This window comes from Aotus nancymaae, unplaced genomic scaffold (assembly GCF_030222135.1).
Source record: "Aotus nancymaae isolate 86718 unplaced genomic scaffold, 86718_ANA_hifiasm-v0.15.2.pri h1tg000029l, whole genome shotgun sequence".
In the NCBI taxonomy this organism is placed as follows: Eukaryota; Metazoa; Chordata; class Mammalia; order Primates; family Aotidae; genus Aotus; species Aotus nancymaae.
The window spans coordinates 83,491,727-83,511,320 of record NW_026988442.1 but is presented as its reverse complement, the minus strand read 5'-3'; the positions used below and the strand labels follow the sequence as shown (position 1 = coordinate 83,511,320).

The 19,594-nt window shown below is 40.1% G+C and overlaps 1 protein-coding gene across 2 annotated transcripts in view; it reads left to right on the top strand.

Moving 5' to 3' along the window:
- The window catches only part of CCDC93 (coiled-coil domain containing 93), a 91,286-nt gene that overhangs the window by 14,061 nt on the left and 57,631 nt on the right, over window positions 1-19,594 (top strand). For both annotated transcript variants that reach the window (XM_012468400.3, XM_012468399.3), the window contains exons 5-7: window positions 2,305-2,403; window positions 3,178-3,234; window positions 12,214-12,314. In XM_012468400.3, the coding sequence (XP_012323823.1) occupies window positions 2,305-2,403; window positions 3,178-3,234; window positions 12,214-12,314 (257 nt within the window). The remainder of the gene's footprint in view (window positions 1-2,304; window positions 2,404-3,177; window positions 3,235-12,213; window positions 12,315-19,594) is intronic.

Here is a 19,594-nt window from a genome sequence, read left to right as displayed (position 1 = left end):
AATGGGAAGTGATCTTCTGCAGTGAGTTTGGGTGTTTTGAGGGTCTGAATGTTCTCCACTGTGAGTGGAAAGCTAGAGGGTTTGTCTGGATGGGAGGCCCCAGGCTAGTGGTTACAATTTCTTAATTTCATGGACCTGTCAAACTTTAAAGCAAGATTGAATTGGCCTAGGGTTGCCACCTGTAGTTTGCCAGGCAAGGATACTTTTAAAAAAAATAACTAGTTTCTTCCTTTATCATTTCCTAAAAGAATGGCCATTTAATTCTCAAGCTCAGAAAAAAGCAATCCCTCAAATTAAATACATTTAACATGATGAAAGTCACCATGTGCTTGTAGCTTTTCCCTGTTGATCCTCCTCCACCCCCCACCCCCACCCCCACCCTTCCCCCGCCACCAGTGAAAGAATAATCATGGGCCCGCAGTTGAGGCCATTGACCTACTTCTCTTGTGTGAGTCTAGAAGCTCATCATCGTGTTCATGCCATTTTAGCAAAGCTGTAGTAACGTTCTCTGAATGTCAGAAAACAGCTCTAACTTCTAGTTCCTGGTGGTTCTAGGACATATTTTTTTCTCCTGTGTTGGACATGTGAGTCCTGTGAAGGTCGACATTTTTCTTGAGTGCTAGGGAACCTGTCGCAGAGCTAGGCTGTCCAAGAGTTTCCCTGTATAGCCTTTCATGCTGGAAACTCCAAAACAGCTGTTTCGACTCAACACGCTTTCCCTTCCTAGTGGGATCATGATCTCCAGGATCCAACCAAGCAGTAACTCGGGGTAGATCTGGGATTAGTGGAAGCAGCTCTGAAAGAGAAGCAGATGTGAAAAGCCAGAAACTGGGTCTCCCAGTTCAAAAGAAAGCAGAGCTAAATTGAGTTAAGCAATGACCTAAATGCCTTAGTTGGCCCTTAGTTGTCCTGGGCCATCGTACTGGGATAGAGTACAGGTGAGGGGCTACAATTGTTCTGAACACTCTCTGATCGTCTGTATCTGGTTCTGGATTTTAGTTAGTGCCAGAGGTCACTGTTTGGGTGTGAAGTGGTAGAAATATATGGAAGATACTAACAGCAAGGAATATTCCTCATAGAGTTATTTGTAGTCATCTCTGTTCTGAGCAGCTATTTCCTAAACATGTGCTTTTCTTGAGCTGGCTGTGATTTATGAACAAGCATCTCTTCCCATCCCTGCAGGAGCACCATGCAGCACTGTGTTATGTGCCATGTGCCTGCTTTCCTAGGTGGCTAACCCTCACCAAGTGTGCTATGCTGTTGGGGAAACATAACTACTAACCAAAAACTGCTTTTGAGATGTAGTAGCTCTCTCTGGGGAGGGAGTGGAACCCCTCTGTGATGTTCTTCAGTAATAAAGAGAATGAATGAAGAGCTGGGGAGGAAAAGCAAAGGTTCTTTTTATACTTTACACCCTTGCCCTCAGACTGGTTGGATCTTCTGCAGGTTTTAGTGGGGTAGTGTTTTAATGATAATAACTGGAGTTTTAAATTGGGAGAAGTGAAGAGCAGCTGTTTCTGGGTATGAGCCTAACAAAGCTGGGAAACATTCCATAAAATCATTTGTCCAATCTTCCTTGCAGAATAGTCTCTGAGTTGTGACTCCCAGCTTTGCAGCTTGCTAGCTATGGATCCATGAGTAAGTTATATAGTCTCCCGGCATTTAAGGTTCTGTAAAACTCAGCCAGTACTATCCAAAGTTGTGAGGATTAAGAGAGAATGTTGTGAATGTCAGGATAAACCAGTGCCTTCAGCTGTGTACTCAGTATGCACCATTGTTGAATCTGAGTATTTTGGACATTTTTTCACCTGTCAAATGGGAAGTTACACTAGCATTTGCTGTGGTTCTCTCCCCTTTCCCTGGTCTGTGGTGTAAGGAGCACAGGAAAAAGATTTATATGAAGACCTGCCAGTAGGACCAGGAAGTTGGGAGATAACTCTGTTTTGTGCTTCAGGTATTTACAGATCACTCTTCTACTTGTGATTTCATTTGCTCCCATGGTGGCTCTGTGAGGTGAAAGGAACTGATACGCTTTTACAGAAAGGAAAACTGTGGCTCAGCAATATTACATAAGGCTTTAAAGCTCCTGCGTGAGTACTTAGCACTAGGTCCCACTGGATCTTAACATCTGGGATGTCCAGCTGGTTGCTTCTCCTATAGGACAGCATGTGGTGATAGTTTCTTATCACCTGTTCAGTTCAGCTGTGCTGATTTGAGTTCATGAGTCGTGCCATGTCTGAATTGGCCTTCACTGCAGTGGGATGTTGTCCTTAGCAACTCATGTCTTTTCACTTTCTTCCCCAGTGGCTGGTGAAACGAGCTATAGAAACAAAAGAAGAGATGGGTGACTATATCCGCTCCTACTCTGTATCCCAGTTCCAGAAGACTTATAGTCTCCCTGAGGTCAGTATTGTGATTTTCTCTTCTTGTCCCGCTGAGAACCAGAGTGCACACTTAGAGACTCCCCTGCAAGGAGCCGAGTAAGCTCAGGCTCCCCTATATTCCCACCTCCTACTTGGTATCATTAGTGCCTCTTTTCACAGCCACTGAGTGCAAAGCTCTATAATTTTATCATTTTCTCTGAGTTTTAGTGTTTGATCTAAAACTGTTTTATTAACTTAGTATTTGATCTAAAACTTTTATTAACTTAAGAACAATGGTTGATTTTTGTATAAAGCTTTTTTGAGAGGCCACTTGCCCAGAATATCTCTATAGTAACAATTTAATAATAATAATAATTACCACAGTAATAGCTAATAGCCATCATGTATTTACTACATGCCAGTATCAACACATCTTATGGCTTTTATTCTTTAATCCTTACTGCCTCCTGAGATAGGTGTTATATCTGTTTTACAGACAGAGAAACTGAGGCTTAGAGGTTAAGTAACTTACCTGAGGTTTCAGTGCTTAAGAGGATTTGAAATGAGAACTCTTGTTTTAAGCACTACTCCTTATGACCCCCTTTTTCTTACTGACTGTGTAGGGATCTATGTTGGAGCCATCTTCAGGATTCCTAGTTTTCTTATGGATAATATATTCCAATTTGTTAGAAAATTGAGACTTCTTCAGGCAAAGTAGTGATGAGAAGTCAATTCATAAGGCAGACTCTGAGTGGTTCACTGGAGTTTTAATTTTCCCATGGGATTTGTTTAATTTCTCTGTTTTGTCTTGTAGGATGATGACTTCATAAAGAGAAAAGAAAAGGCCATCAAGACAGTTGTGGACCTCTCAGTAAGTTAGTTCCCTGGCTGTATTCTTCTGTCAGAGCCCTGCTTAATCTCAGCCCTTTGATTTAAATCACAAAAGTGCTGCTCCTGAGGCTTTTGTCTGCAGGGATTGCTTAGGAGTTAGACCCATATGGCTGTGCTTCCCTGCTCAGGGCCAGGACACCAGCATGCACAGGTAGAACCTGACACACTACTGCTCTGTCTTCTCACTTACAGTTTTAAGGGAGAAATAGCCAAACATAGAGCCCTTTTTAGTTTATCCCAGTGGCAGGTGTAAACTTTGAAGAACTCTGAAGAGTAGATGATGAATAGAGATGATAACTTGAGGTTACTGTCCCCACCCCCATGATGGCTTTGCATAGACAGAATAGCCTCTGAGCTTTGTGTGGGAAGCTCTGGGAGGGCCTTTGTACCCATTCACAGTGTATCTTAATTACGGGGAGTCTGCACATGTGTGCCCACTTTCCCAGCACGTGGGTTAGTGGAGGCTTTGACCATTTACAAAACACTGAGTCAGAGCTGTGGAACCTTGTCAGCTGCACTCTCCACTCCCAGCCTTCCTACCTGAGCTGAGGGGAACAAAGCCTAGTGCACATTCTCTCTCTTCTGAAAATAATTTGTTGTGTTGTTTTGCATGCTTTTTACTTAATCTAAATTATATCATAATAATATAGTTGGTTTTTAATAGTTGCATAGTTTCTTGTATTAATATGCCACTTCTTATATTAGATGTACTTCTTATACAGATGACATGGGTTACATACCTTGTGTCACTGTGAAGATTGATATTGTCTGGTGTTTGTGGCTTTGTGAACTGGCTACAAAGTCTTTCCAGAAACAGAATTCCAAACTGGCTTATCTTATAAATAAATATGTGGTCTACCAAGGTGATTACTCTGAAAAGAACAATCTTGGTAATGAAAGAAATGAAAATCTCCTATGGAACAAAAGGTCTTGATCACTTTATGATTGTAATTTCTTTTTTTCTCAATTCCATTTTAGAAATGGAAGGGGTGGAAAACCTTTAAGAAAGTGACACTCCAAAGCCAGATATTGTTTTCAGATTTGGTGGCAGTATTAAACAATAATAATAAGAAAGAATGATATGACCTCAGAGTAATTTTCTTTCCTGGTTGTGAAATAGGTATTCAGTTTAGAGCATCCTCAAAAGTTTTTAAAAGGTTGATAGATGTAGGGGAATTAAATTAAGGTTGATTTTCACCTTAATTTGACAACACAGAAGCAACCACTTTTAATTTTTGGACATATTTCTTCCATGTTTTAATTGTGCATTTTTAAACTGAATTGGAATCATACTTTAAAGATAATTTTGTGGGTTTTTTTCACTTACCAATATAGAGTCTTTTGTATGCTATTAAGGATTCCTGCTGGCTGGGCATAATCCTAGCACTTTGGAAGGGTGAGGTGGGTAGGTCAGGAGTTCAAGACCAGTCTGGTGAAACCCCGTTTCTATTAAAAATAGAAAAATCAGCCGAGTGTAGTGGTGCACACCTGTAATCGCAGCTACTTGGGAGGCTGAGGCAGGAGAATCACTTGAACCCGGAAGGTGGAGGTTGCGGTGAGCCAAGATTGTGCCACTGCACTCCAACCTGGGCGACAGAGCGAGACTGCATCTCCAAAAAAAAAAAAAAAGCTAACTACACTTCTCATGGCAAATAGTAACCAATTGGTTGGATAAGATACTGTTTTACCCTGTTTTAAATGTTACTTCATTTCTGGAACAATATGAAAACCAGGTGATAATCACATTATTTCTGAGGCAGGAAATTGCTAGGCCAGCAGCAGGACTAGAGGGGAAATTTTCTTTTTCCTGTAAACTCTGTACTGTTTGAATTTTATTCTAAATCTGTTTATTCAAAATAGTACACATTAAGGTTTTTTATTTTTTTGGTAACAAAAGCCGCATTCAAACATTAAAATTTTTTAATGCTTAATCGAATATCTTCATTTGTAAATCTCACTCTGATCCCTGGGTAGAGAATGAGAAAATGGTATAGGCTTTGGCCCTATAGCTTGGAAAAAAAGGCCCTTATAGCTGTCAGTCATCCTAGTACTGAAAGTGGGCCTGGCATCTCTATGCCCATGGAATAGTTAAGGCCCCTAGAGTCACATTAATTTTTCTTCTAATTTTTAATGGAGGTTTTTTTTTTTTAATCCACTTCTGCTTGTAATGTGATTGCAGAGAATTAAGGAATATGTGATAATTACAAATACTTACATAGTGCCCAAACATTGTTCTGAGTGTTCATCTCTAACTTATCTAGTCCTCACAAGAATCCCATGAAGTAGCAGTTTGTTGTTGTTGTTGTTGTTTTTAACAGATGAGGAAATTGAAACACAGATAGGTTATATGTAAGTTGCCCAATGTCACAGTGGTGATGGTGGAGGCAGGACTCAAACCCAGTCTTGTAACTGCACTGCTGTGAGCTTCTAGATAAAATGCTGTTTGCTAGGTGATGAGAAAATAGTATCAGAATGAAGGAAAATGTGCCAGACTTGGTGGCTCATGCCCATAATCCTAGCACTTTGGGAGGCAGAGATGGGCAGATCACTTGAGCCCAGGAGTTTGAGACCAGCCTGGCCAATATGGTGAAACCTCATCTCTAAAAAAAATACTAAAATTAGCCAGGCATGGCAGCATGCACTTGTAGTCTCACCTCCTCAGGAGGCTGAGGTGGGAGGATCACCTGAGCCTGGGGAGGTTGAGGCTGAAGTGAGCTGTGATTGTTTCATTGTACCCTAGCTTGGGTGGCAGAGTGAGACCTTGTCTCAAAAAAAAAAAAAAAAAAAAAGAAAGGAAATGGCAAAAAATTGTGAGTCCCTGGTTATAATTTGTATTGTTTAGTTTATTTCCTTTTTCATGCGTGAACTTACCCTCAGTTGATCAGCAATATATTTTCAGCAGGAATGATAAAGAATCTTTATGGATGGCTAAAGGTTGTCTTTGGGTTTTCTTTTTCTCATCTGCTGAAAATACCCCTCACTTCCAGGAGCTGTCTGTGTAGGTTTCTTAGCTGAACTTCATCACCATTAACTTTCCTCCCTCCCTCCTACCATTTCTGCAAGCCCTTTCTTAGCTACTTGAAATGAGAGTCCCAAAAACTCTCAGAGACTCTAGGGCTGTGGTGCATATCCCTGACCTATTCTTGTGAGTCAGGACAAAAAATTAAACCTTTTGAAATTTTATTTATTGTCTTGCTTCTCAAGGAAAATTCCTCCCTTACTTAGTAAAGGAAAGGAAATCCTTAATTTTAAGTTGTGAATGGAAAATTAAGGAATAAAAAAATAAGGTCAAACACATAGGTTTTTAGACCCAGCCTTTTATAAAATATAAAAGTTTTTAGACCCAGCCTTTTATAAAATATATATGTAGCTGCTGTGTAATATTAAGTGCCTACCATGTGCCCGGCATTTCAGTAGACATTTAACAAGCATTAGTTCCTTTATCCCTCGTTAACACTCAAGGAGTTATATATTATTATTTCCATCTTACAAATCAGGAAATTGAAGCTCAGAAAGGTTAATAAATTCCCTGTGTAGCTGCAGAGCTAGGAAGAGGGAGCCAGATTTTGATATTGCGCCTGACTCTAACACAACAGGTGTTGGCGTTCCTCCACTTTTCTGGCTTTTCACCTGGTCTCTGCTTTCCCTCATATTCCTGGCACCAGTTTTGCAGTACTATTGCTGACTTACTTCAGGGCCCTGGGATATTACTTCTCCGGGTCCCAGAGACTCAAATGCATCCAGAGTGGTTGGGTTCTCTCCCACCACCTCTTCGGTTCCTATGGGAACATTGACTGACTTCTCATTCAAAGACCCTTTGCCCAGCCAAAGAATGGGTGCCAGGTGGGGCTGTCCTGTTGTTATCTTTTTGGTCAGCATGATGCCTTTGCACCTCAACCAATAGGCTTTTACTTATTCTTGCTTAGACATAACATAAAAGTGTTTAAATATTAAATCTTTAGCTGATTGTGTTTAGCCATCCTTAGAAGTGGCAGCAGTATATATAAGCTTTATTTGGGTGATGCTTTGACAGGTTTGCTTGCAGGGTAGAGGAGTCCCTTGCACCATGAGACCATCCAGAAGCTTGGACGCAGGGGCAACATCCAGAGTGGGAGGAGGGGAAAGGAAGTCCCCCAGATTGTAGAGGAAGCTCATCTTTCTTGGTGATGTTGCTGAGCCTCACACAGGGAGTCTGTGGGTCAGAGGCCTATGAAGAGCCTTAGTGGCTTGAGGTCTTCATAGCCACAGGGCTTATCCTGTCTATGGTTAGAAAATGCCAGCAGTTTTGAAGGGTTTGCAAAGTAGGCAGGGTCTAAATGACAAAAAATAAATCTGATTATTTAGGCTATGTATAAAACATTTTGATATGTAAAAATTTGAGTTTGTGCTGGTCAGCTTTTGAGCCAATGGGTGTCAGTCTTCTGTGAAGAAGTCTGCAACATAGGAGCCATCTTTAGCTCACTTCTATAACACAATGATCTTATTCTTACCCACCGAGTCATGCTGTTTAGTACAGACTCAAGGAGACCTGAGGTGGGACTTGTGCTGTACCTTAAAGAGCAGAAGATGCATACTTACATAGCAGAGCTCATGTAAAAGAGAGTGGAAGAACAAGGGGGAGGGGTGTCACTGAAGAAAATTCTACAGAAATGATTGCCATCCATCCGCCTTTCATCATTTCCTTCAGTCAGTACCTAGGCACTTCATTTTTGTTGTTGTTCTTTTATTAATGTGAGAATTTTTAAGAGGCATTGTTTTGTCCCATTTGTAGTAACTTTTTCTTACAAGATTTTTCAGGACATCTGTGGGGTCCCTTTAGGTAAAAGGCAGAATTACTGACAGGACACATAAGTAAGATAGATCTGTTGGAGTTGGGTTTGGGATGTGAGGATGAACTGTTAAGGTCAGCTTCCCGTTGATTTGGGTGTGGGCTGGCCCACTGGAGTTTTTGAGTGTAGAATGCCAGCTTGGTGGTGGCTGTTTCACTGCCTGCTCCACTATTTCAATAAAAAAGTTGTCTATAGTAATTGTGAGACACTGCCATGGTGCTGTGCTGTTCTGCCTCCCTTCCCTGCCTTGAGGAATGTGAACTCAGAATAATTTCTCTGACAAGTGAACCTGACTTGTAACCAGACCTGCAAAGTAGAGCTCTGACTCTCACAGTGCAGGAGTTCTCTACTTTACGAAAGAGTCACCATAATTTTTTAACCCTGCATGTATGCCTTTTAGCATCTGCAAAAACAAATATCAGAACCTAGATAAAGGGTGATGAAAGTAGAGGTATGAGACATTTTGCAGAGTGCTTAAGTGTCCCAGTTCTGGAGTCATCCTGTTTTTATCACTTACTGCCTTTTTCACCTTCAGCAAGTTTTTTAATTTTTGTGTGCCTAAGTTAATCTATAGAAAGAAAACAAAGATAACTACCTTGAGAAGATGTGGGGATCAAATGAGCAGCACAGATACCGCAGAATGTGCTTGGCACATACCTACTATTCAGTAATTGATAACTATAACTATTGTTACCATGATTAATGACAGAAGGATAAATTTATTATATATTCCTTTTTAAGAGCACATTATGTAAAGCATGGTATATTTTTTATTAGTCTCCAATTTTAAATTTTTGATGGAATTAATGTGGAATTAATAATTATCAAGTCAGTATCTTTACAAGATTAAAAGAACACAAAGGAAGAGATCCTAGGAGCGTCCTTCAATATCTATTAGTACAACTTCATTTTACAGATACAGAAACTGAGGCCCATTGAGGGGAACTCTGTTTCCCAAGGTCATGCAGCTGATTAGTGGCAAAGATGGGACTAGACATCAGCATTCCTGACACCTGTTGCTTTAAAGGGTGACTTAGCAATAGCTCTTTATAGTTGGCCTGTAAACCCCTGGCATTTAGGTTGTGTTACTTAAGCAGACCATTGTTGTGATCCATGTGGCAGCTTCAGATTGTAGAATGAGTCTTGTGAGAGGCTAGCTGAAATGGCTAATGGGTGGCTAGAATGGCAACACTGGGCAAGTTAGTGTCGGCGGCAAGCCTTGAAATGAGAAACCAGGTTACCTAGGACCAGGCCTCATAATGTCCTATGGTTCTTGGACAAATTATTCAGTGTCTGCTTCCTCTGTAGTAAAGGAAAGTTAACAGTGTGTACGCTGTCTCTACTTCATAGTGTGGTTATAAAGTGTATAAGAAAGGTGAGATGTATATGAAGTTTTTAACATGTGAGGATTAATTCACAAAAGCCAACATTGTCATTGTTTGGCAGAATAAAAGGTTCCTTTAGTTGTTGGTGTCAGTATGTTCTTGTTTTGGAGTTAGTCCTTTTTTTTTTTTTTTTAAGAAGAATCCAATTTCTTGCCTTCGGTTATTGACTCTTTCAGTTGTAACTAAGGACAATAGAAGTTAAGCTCAAGCTGTAATAGTAGAGCTCAGTGGAAGCTAAACCACGCACAGTAATCGACGCCACGTAGTTTGATTATATTTTGCATCTCCCTGTAAGTCTGCTTTATGTTATTTAGAGCTTCCTATTCATGTAGACACCAGCAGTAAACTGGGGAATATTTGTGGCAGGAACTTTTAAGAACAACCCTTTAGCATCATCTCAGGCCCTGTTCTATTTCCTTTTCTACAAAATCGTTTGAGATTATATCATGTGTGTTACAGAAAGAATGTTTTTCTGTATGCTTGAAACTGTATATTAAAGTAAAATAGTAATAAAGTTAACCAGAATTATCCATGGGGAACATCCAATTAAAATAAAATACCACTACCTGGAAAAGCCTGATAGTAATGCTTTTTGTGGCGATGTCCAGGTAATGATTAGATGCGATAAACCTGGGTAGTAGAGAAGAAGCCATGTGGGGACGAGCAGCCCAAATACCTTGCTGGCATAGCAGCTGCCTGCCTGCATCAAGATCCCTGAGTAGATACTACTAGGGTACTATTTGACAGCTGGCTTAGCAGTCAAGAAGGACATTCATTCGGGGTAGAATGACAAACCACTTCATCTGGGGCTGAAGACCTGCATTTATTGATCATTTACTGCATGCCACATATATGGTTTAGGATATATATGTGTGCATGTATATAAGTTTAGAATATAACTCATGATAAGTTGATGGATATTTGCTTCTATATTTATAACTAAATCACACTGTAATAATTTAAAAAGTTAGTGAAAGTTTCCAGTACATTTTGTTATCATAAATTCTCTTGAGGATAAACCCCCAAACACTTTTGTTAAAAAGCTATTTATCTCTGAAGGGTTTATATCCACTCTTCTTTTCTGCTATTAAAGCTAAAAGAATTGAAATCTTCTTTGCCATTTAAGGTGTTTTTTTGTTGTTGTTTTTGTTTTTTGTGCAGGGTGGGATTCTGGGTTAACATCTGTGATTGGTGAACTGGTTTCTGGCTCTGGGTGGTGGAAAGGTCTGAATGGGTAGTACCTATAAAAAGCTTGTGTTCTTTCTAGAAAACTTTATTAAAGAATAAGAAACACTTCAGTACAGTAGCAAACTCTGCTTCCCTGCTTCTCAAGGCAAGACTCGATATTATAAAGATGTCAGTTCTTCCCCAAATATTCTACAGGTGTGGTGTGATTCTAATGAAAACCCAACAGAGATTTTTGTAACAAACTTGACGAACCGACACTAGAATTCATTTGAAGAGAAAATGAGTAAGAAGAACTAGGAGATTTGGAAAAAGAATAGTGAAGACAAGGTGGAGAAACATAAAGCAGAAGGAATTGAAGAGGGCAATAAACTCTTAGATTCTTACTGTTCACTGTATTAAAAAGTCCAAATGGATTAAAAGGCTAAATGTAATCTGTAGGCCAAATATAACTATAAAAGTAACATCTGATAATTTCTGTGTAATTTGTGGGATAAGAAGTATGATAAAAATCTTGAACTATAAAGGCGATAAAGTTGGCTACATAAACAATTAGAATGTCATGGGACCAAAAAGCACCAAGTTGAAACAGAATTGACAATAAATTGGATGAAAGTTATTTGCTACCTAAGTAAAAGTCAAAGTGTTAGTACTCAGGTTATATAACATGTTTACAAATCAGTTTTTAAAAAATGACAGTTTAGGAAAATGAAAGATTTGAACAAGGTAAGTGGCAAATAAGCAGGATTTCCAGCCTCACTAATAATTTGGGGAAGGCTAATCAAAGCAGTGAAATATTTTTCACCTATGTGTCAAGAAGGCTTGCAAATATTTTTTGTTGCCAAAGGTGTGATTAACAAATTGATGGGCACCTGAATCAGTACAGATTGTCTTTCGGCTCAACTTGGTAGCATAAACACCCATCAAACTAGTGATTTCACTTGTCCTAGCAATCTACTTATACGAGTATAAATATTGTTTTTAATAAGAGCTTGGAAATAACCTAAATGTACCTCCATGAGGGTTAAATAAACTGGAAACATCTATATTAAGAAATAGTGCATCAGCTAGGCACAGTGGCTCACGCCCTGTAATCCCAGCAGTTTGGGAGGCTGAGACAGGCAGATCACCTGAGGTCAGGAGTTTGAGAACAACCTGGCCAACATGGTGAAACTCTGTCTCTACTAAAAATACAAAAATTAGCTAGCCGTGGTGGTGCACGCCTGTAATACCAGCCACTTGGGAGGATGAGGCAGGAGAATTGCTGGAACCCGAGAGGTGGAATTTGCAGTGAGCCCATTGCACTCTAGCTTGGGCGATAGAGCAAGACTGCATCTCAAAAAAAAGAAAGAAAAGAAATAGCACATCTAGTTAAAAAGAATGAAGTAGACTCCTTGAAGGCAGCCACCCTGAGTGCTTTCTGTACTCCTGTAGCAGGGCTGTGGACATCCAGGCTGTGCTGGGGAAAGAGCCCACTTCTACTTACTGGCTGGAGGCATCCAGCAGCCAATTCAGAGGAGAGCCTTCTCACACTCAGTAACTTGGCTGTCTCATCCACAGGAAGTGTACAAGCCCCGTCGGAAATACAAACGCCACCAGGGAGCAGAGGAGCTGCTTGATGAAGAGTCTCGAATCCATGCTACACTTTTGGAATATGGCAGGTAATGAGTGGGACCCAGTCTAGGTGTCTTTTTTATAAAACCATTTAAAAGAAAAGCTAATTTAACTTGCTTCATTTGGATTAACTTGATTGGCTTCTACCTGATTGAGTTTCTACTTTCAACTATGAGATTTCCAATATCGGGGACTTTTCTCTGGTAATGAATTACCTGTTTCTATGGGTATCCTTTGTAATTCTTCTCTAGGAATGTGCACCTGGCTCTGCCCTCCTTTGGGAGTTGGAGTGTTCCAGGCATTTGCAGAGGGTAGGGTAGTCTGTCCTTCATGCCCCTGCTGTTTATTAAAACCTTCAGGTAAATGAATGCAATGAAAGCAGTTTTAGTGATTACGCTGTAAGTGTTAGAATAATAATTTTGCTTTCCTGTGAATATTATCCTAACTAGGAAAACGAAGACTTTAGAAGTAGTTTTATCACTTCTTAAAAACATCTCTAGTTAAAAAAAAAAATTATATCCTTAGTTTTTACTTTAAAAAAATGCAAGGACATACTTCTCCCCATTGAATTTTTTGGTTGGCACTGGGTATTAACCTTCTTTTGTGCCATTGTGCATTCTCTTTCTAGGGTAACTGATACCTTGATGTGAGTAAGTCTCCTTGTGCTTCCTTCCTTTGTGTTGGGAGAGGCTCCCGTGTGCTGCTCTGCCTCACAGCCCAACCCTTGTGGAGTGGCTGGAACTAACTGCACTGCCACTGGCATTTCCCTAAGTGAGCATCTGATGGCTTTGCGTGCTCTCTAGGGTACTGGAGAGAACCATCGAGAAATTAGGCTTAATTATTCTAGTTTCCAAATGGAAGTGCATGCAATTGTTTTTGTTTGTTTGTTTTTAATTTTTTTCTTCCTAAGAATAAAAACTTGTCTCTTTCAAAGGAAGTTGAAGTAGTTCTGGCCTTAGGCTGCGTGTGATGGCTGTCCCCAGATTTCACTAGTTACTGCTGTGAATTGAATGCCTCCTCCAAGTCAGGCATAACCAGGACTAGCTATGTAATGAAAATGCAGAGTACCTTGTTAGCAGTTATTAATGATAATTATTAAGAATTTAAAGACAGCAACAACAGCCAAGTGCAGGACCCTTCTAAGCATGGGGCACTGTGCTAGTGGATGGCTTGTGTGCTCAGGAAGCCAGCCCCGGGAATCACGAGAGAGTCTCTCTAGCCATGCCCAGCTACAGGTGGGCAAGTGAGGCTTTAACTTGCTGATTTAGCCTCCCTGCCTGTCTTCAGGAGTGATTGATGCAGTTTGAGGTGAGAGTCTGGCTTGGCTCTCTTTAGGAAAGGAAGCTAGACAGGTTTTACTTGACTCTTCTCAAATTCTGAGAGTAAGAAAGAGCAGTGTCTTGATACCAATTTTGGCTCCTGTTGGTATGGTCATGCTGACTTCTGCTAATTTCTAAGGCTCTGGTAGGCATTTTCCTGAAGGTTTTAGGTTTTGGGTTTTGGGGGGGCAGGAGAGAGATGTTATTTTGTTTTCTTTTTAGCTTTTTTGGCAAAGAGAGGGTAAGTTTGGGGTAGGTGGGGTAGTGGGTACTTAGGACATTCTCATAGTATATTTAGCTCATTCTCCTCTTTGAGACTAATAATAACATTCAGAAAGTTTAAAAAATGACTTGCTTAATTAAGGTAATAAACTATTAAGAGGCTCAACATATATGTACCAATATAAATGCAACTAGTGTGGCTCAGGAACAGAATTTTGATTTTAATCAAGTTAAATTTAAATTTAAAAATTTGTGCTTGATTTGGTTATTGGAAAATGTTTGTCTTTGGAATAACCTGGGCATGTGAAGCTACTAACCTAATTTAAAAAATTATATGTGTGTCTTTCCTTATATTTCTTTTGTGCTGTGCTGTTCTAAATGTACATACATATATAATTTTGAGCAGTTTGTTCAATGTAGAAAACACTCAGTAAATGTTAACCACTAGCTGCTGTCATTATTCTCCTTATTGTAATCATCATTATTAGCAGCAACAGTTTTCAGGTTTTTTAATGCCCTCAGATGTGACCTTTTCCCCTTCCAGTTCTCCTTGTTCTTGTGTGTTTATGTATGAGTGCAGAGGGAAAGCTTACCCTTGGCCCTCTGAAGGTTCACTGAAAATGAACTGACAAAAGGTAGATTAACAGGAGAGAATGGCATACATAATTTATTATTGTGTGGGGGAAAACCACAGAAGTGTGACTACCCAGTAACCCAGTGATGTCCAGATGCATGTATATCCTTCTTCACAGGGTAAAAGCAGATAGGGAAATATGGCAATTTGAGGGGTAGTAAATGATGTTTAGGGGAAATGAATCAGACCATGGTTAATAAATTACTCTCTGGAAATTGAATGGGATGGAAACAGACCATGGTTTGGGTTCTAGGTATCTTATTCAATTTTCAGTCTCTCGCTCTGTGGTAAATACTGAGATTTCAGGGAGTGGATGGAAGACACTTGTGTTTTCTTTAACGGGTCCTGTCTTTATACAGATAAGAGAAAAAAGCCTATTCTAACATCTGCTGAACTTCAAATACCTTTAATTCAAGTTATTCAGCATATTATGGTGCTATATTTTGGGGTGGCAGCCCATGGACTCCTTAACTTACTATTCCTCACACTAGCCCTCTCTCTAGCCACAAATATGGGAAGTCTCACCCTCTGGCCCTTTTCTTCCCTGCCCCCATCAAGCAAGGCTGGCCCTCTGCTGGCCCCATGACTCACTTTGCTCCATCCTCCCTTTCTCTTTAACATGGCAGCATTCCTTCCTGTCTCCATTGTTAAGCACAATTATTGGCATAAAAGAGGTTTTCAATTCACATTTTTAGATTGCATTCTAGCCTGGGCAATAAAGCAATACTCCTGTTCTCTCTCCCTCTTTCTCTTCCTTTTTCTTCCTCTCCTTCATTCTTTTTTTTTTTCTTTCTCTCTTTCTTTCTTAAAAAAAAAACAAAAAAACATGGCAGCATTCCTGACTTCCTCACCCACCCCCCACTGCAGTATGACATCACAGCTTTAGGAGTCCAGATCCCCCTGCCAGTGTTTCTATTTTCTACCTTATCTTATCTCTTGTCAGGGGAAAAGTATTTTGACTTCTAGAGCAAGAAGGTCTGAAATCAGTGTTTCTTCTTTGGGGTTGAAGGTCACTAATCAGCCTTTCACCCACAGTGCCCTCTGGCTTTTAGGTCAGCATTCCATCTTCCCCCTATTTTGACTCTAAGCTGTTTACATAAAGGTGAATTATGAGCCTTGTCAACTACGCTGAAGACCTTAAGGACTGTTTATCTGTTAAGAACATGTTGGGTATATTTTTCTAAGTGTTAATGGTGTGAGGAAAACAAGACTTATAGTTTCGATTTCGGATGTAAACAAAATTGCACACCTATAATATTTCAATTTTATTATGGGTTTGGTCAATTTTGAGAGGCTAACTTAAGCACCTAACCATGCTATGAAACTGCTACTGTTTCATACAACACATTTTATGTGTTGTATATTCGACTTTGAAGAGGAGGTTTGGAGTACAGCCACCAGAATGCTGGAGTTAGCCTATTCCTCAGTATTCATTTATTGAGTTGCCTTGAAATCATTCTAGGCAGCTCAAAATTAGGCCTTGAATACTGAGGAATAGGCTAACTTCAGCATTCTGTATTAGCAAATAAAATATGACATACCTCTCCCAACCTATTTGTGTCTCCTATGAAGATAAAAGCCAATGGCATGCTCATAAAAGGTGTTTAGTAAGTTCTTGTCAAATGAGTAAGGAAGAGAGTTCACAGTCCTTAGTATTTAGGGCCCCTTATGTCCTTATTTTGTTATGTATTGCAAATAGATAACTGTCTTAGTTTGGCCCAAGGTAATTGTTCTTGAAAGTTAGTTTGTTTTCTGGAATTGTGGTGTCCAGTATGGTAGCCACTAACCATATATGGCTATTGAGTAATTGAAATGCGACTAGTGTGGCTCAGGAACAGACTTTTGATTTTAATTAAGTTAAATTTAAATTTAAAAATTCGTGCTTGATTTAGTTATTGGAAAATGTTTGTCTTTGGAATAGCTTGGGCATGTGAACCTACTAACCTACTAATTTAAAAATTGTATGTATGTCCTTTCTTATATTTCTTTTGTGCTGTGCTGTTCTAAGTGTACATCCATGATTTAAAGACCAAGTCCTGGGTCTAAGCTATGAGGAAGTGAACTGGATGATGGGAGGAGCTCTTTGGTGCTGACAGTGTGGATAGCAAGAGTTGATGCATCAGAGCTAAAGAGGAAAGCAGGAGCGAATGGAAGCATGCGGCACTGCAGATCAGAGTGGCATTTGGGGGAAACGGGCAGGGCCAATAGGAAAAGAGGAAAGCGAGGCAGTAATTAATAGGCAATTGAGGACAGAGCTTTGTCATGGAAACCTCACTACTGTGTGACATGGAGGAGGCCTTTAGAAAAATCATGTGGACTCTATTCATGCAGCAACCATTGATTGAGTGCCTACTATGTGCCAGGCACTGAACTGCCAGGCAATGGCAATATCGAAGTGAATGAAGCTGTACATGAATGTTTATAGTAGCACTGTAAATATATTGCATGATGTATTGCACAAATATGAATTTAGCAATTCATAATTGCTAAATGTCTATCAGCTGATGAAACAAAATGTGGTTTACCCATCTAATGGAATATTATTCAGCCATAAAATGGAATTAAGTTATGATTCGTGTTTCAACCTGGATGAACTTTGAAAGAATTCTCATGAGTCATAGAAACCAGACACAAAGGCCACATATTGAGTGATTTCATTTTTGTGAAATCTCCAGAATTGGCAAATCCATAGAGACAGAAGGCATCAGTGGTAGCCAAGAGCTGGAAAAAGGGAAAAATTGGAATTAACTGCTAAGAGTAACAGAGTTCTTTTTGAGGTGATGGAACTTTTTTTGATTTCGACAGTGGTGGTGGTTGCACAACATCGTGAATACACTAAAATCTAGTGAGCAATACACTTTAAAATGGTGAATTTTATATTATATGAATTATAAGTCAGTTTTTAAAATATTTTTTAAAAGTGAATGAAGCAAATTTCTTCCTCTCCAGGAGCTCAACAGACAGGCTTAGAGGTTTACTCATGACAGATAATTATGTTCATCATGCAACGAGTGCACTGGCTGTGTAAACACAGAAGCTCACATCTCGGGGGCTAATGTAGTTTTGGTTACTTAGAAGAGTCTTCCCAGAGCCTCTGTCTTTAAGCAGGAGTAGGTGGGTTCTGGGAATCAAGTCACTCAGATTTGGTTGTTTACTTCCTTATTTGGAAAATCCATGAAGTCCCTTAGATAAGGGCCGTATGTTTTCTGCCCTGAAAGTCTCCACAGACTAAAGGCATTAAAAAGGCAGGATGAATACTTGAGATGCACGACACTTCTATAGGAGTGGGAAACTTTGGGAAGACCCTGTACTGTTTAGGGTACCCTGGTTGAGAAAATGGAACCCTCCCACTAGTTTCAAAAGAAGGGATTAGTTACAGGGCTGGATGAAAACTAGGCTGAGCCAGGGTCAGCTCCCAAGCTTCACATTAGAACTGGAGCTCAGGATGCTGTTTCTGCCTCCAGGATCAGAAAGCTAGCTAGAAGCCACTGTGATAGCTGCTAGCCCCAGAACCTGGTTATTTCTACTGTGATCCACACAACACAATGGAACCTTTATGCCTCCCTCTCTCCTCCTTTAACTGTTCCATATTCAGAACTCTAGCAAATGAATCTGATTGGGAGAACCTTAATAGTACTCAGAACCCTAGGTGCAAGGGAGTATGGAAAATAGTCTCTTTTCCAGCCTCTGCAGTACTGGAAGATGGAATAGATATTAAGCCAGTCCACAGAATCTACCATAAGGTCCTTTACAGAATTTTTGTGGATAGCCAAAATTTAACCTTGGTCTGCTATACTTTGGACCTATAGGTTTATTTCTAAATGGTGGGGGCACTGTGCCCAGCAGTGACTTTTTGGTCTCCCCAGTTATAGGACAGTCTGTTGCAAGGTCAGATGATACTTTTGACTTCTTGATTTTCGCACTTTTTTTACTTATGTTTAGTTGGGTTGTTCAGTGAATATTGGAAAAACCAGATGTAAAGGTAGAATCATTGCTCTCAGGAGAATGATACAGATATGTAGTAGTTGCAGGTAATCACCATCTGGGAAGTGAGAGGAGCATGAACAGATGCAGAATGGGTAGGCCAGGCTGAGCACATGTGCATGGGGGATGCTTCACAGGGGAGGAGTCTTTAGAGTTGAGGGGTGAAGGGTGAGTGGAGAAGCAGTGGACAGAAGGGAACAGCTTAGTGTGTGCAGAGCTCTCTGTTCAGGTAGTAACTGTAATAGGAACGCAGAAGGTGCTGCTGGTGGGAGGTGAAACAGTTGTTAGGCTGAGCCACAGAAGAGAGGCCTTATGAGACTCCTGAGGATGTTCTGTTTTTTGATGAGGGAAGAGGCCTGCCATTGATAAAAGCGCATTAGGCCAATGCAGAAGTTGGACAAGGAATGGGCAGAAAGAGTGTGGGAAGTGAAGCTGGAGGACCAAGACCCAGGTGAGAAGCCAGCACACAACACAGCAAGTGAGGCATGCAGAAGCTAGGCAGAGAGTGACCTTTAATTTGTTCTTTATTTTTATTTATTTATTTAGAGACAGAGTCTAGCTCTGTCACCCAGGCTGGAGTCCAGCGGAACGATCTCGGCTTACTACAACCTTTGCCTCCTGCATTTGAGAGATTCTGGGGTTTCAGCCTCCCAAATAACAGACTACAGGCATGTGCCACTTGCCTGGTTAGTTTTTGCATTTTTAGTAGAGATAGGGTTTTACCATATTGGCCAGGCTGGTCTTGAACTCCTGACTTCAGGTAATTGGTCTGACTGAGCCTCCTAAAGTGCTGGAATTACAGGTGTGAGCCACTGCACTCGGCTCAATTTGTTCTTCTTAGCTGTTTGCATTAACTTTATTTTCTTACAAATTACTTAAAGGTGTACAGGGTTAGGTGTTTTGCATTTTGCTTTTTGTTGGGGGTTGAATGGTTTTTGCACTGGTATACTTGCTTTTTTAAAAAAACATAGATTAATTAGAGCCAGGAAATAAACTCTTTTAAACTGAATTGTGCTTGTGTGTTTCTTTGAATTTAAAGTTGTGTGGAGTGAGTACACATTATCGGCATCGTACTTGGATTATGTTTGAGAATAAAAAGTGTGCTAGACTCTATGTTATGGAAGTAGCCATTAAAAAGCATGTTTGGCTTAAGCAAACATATTTATGT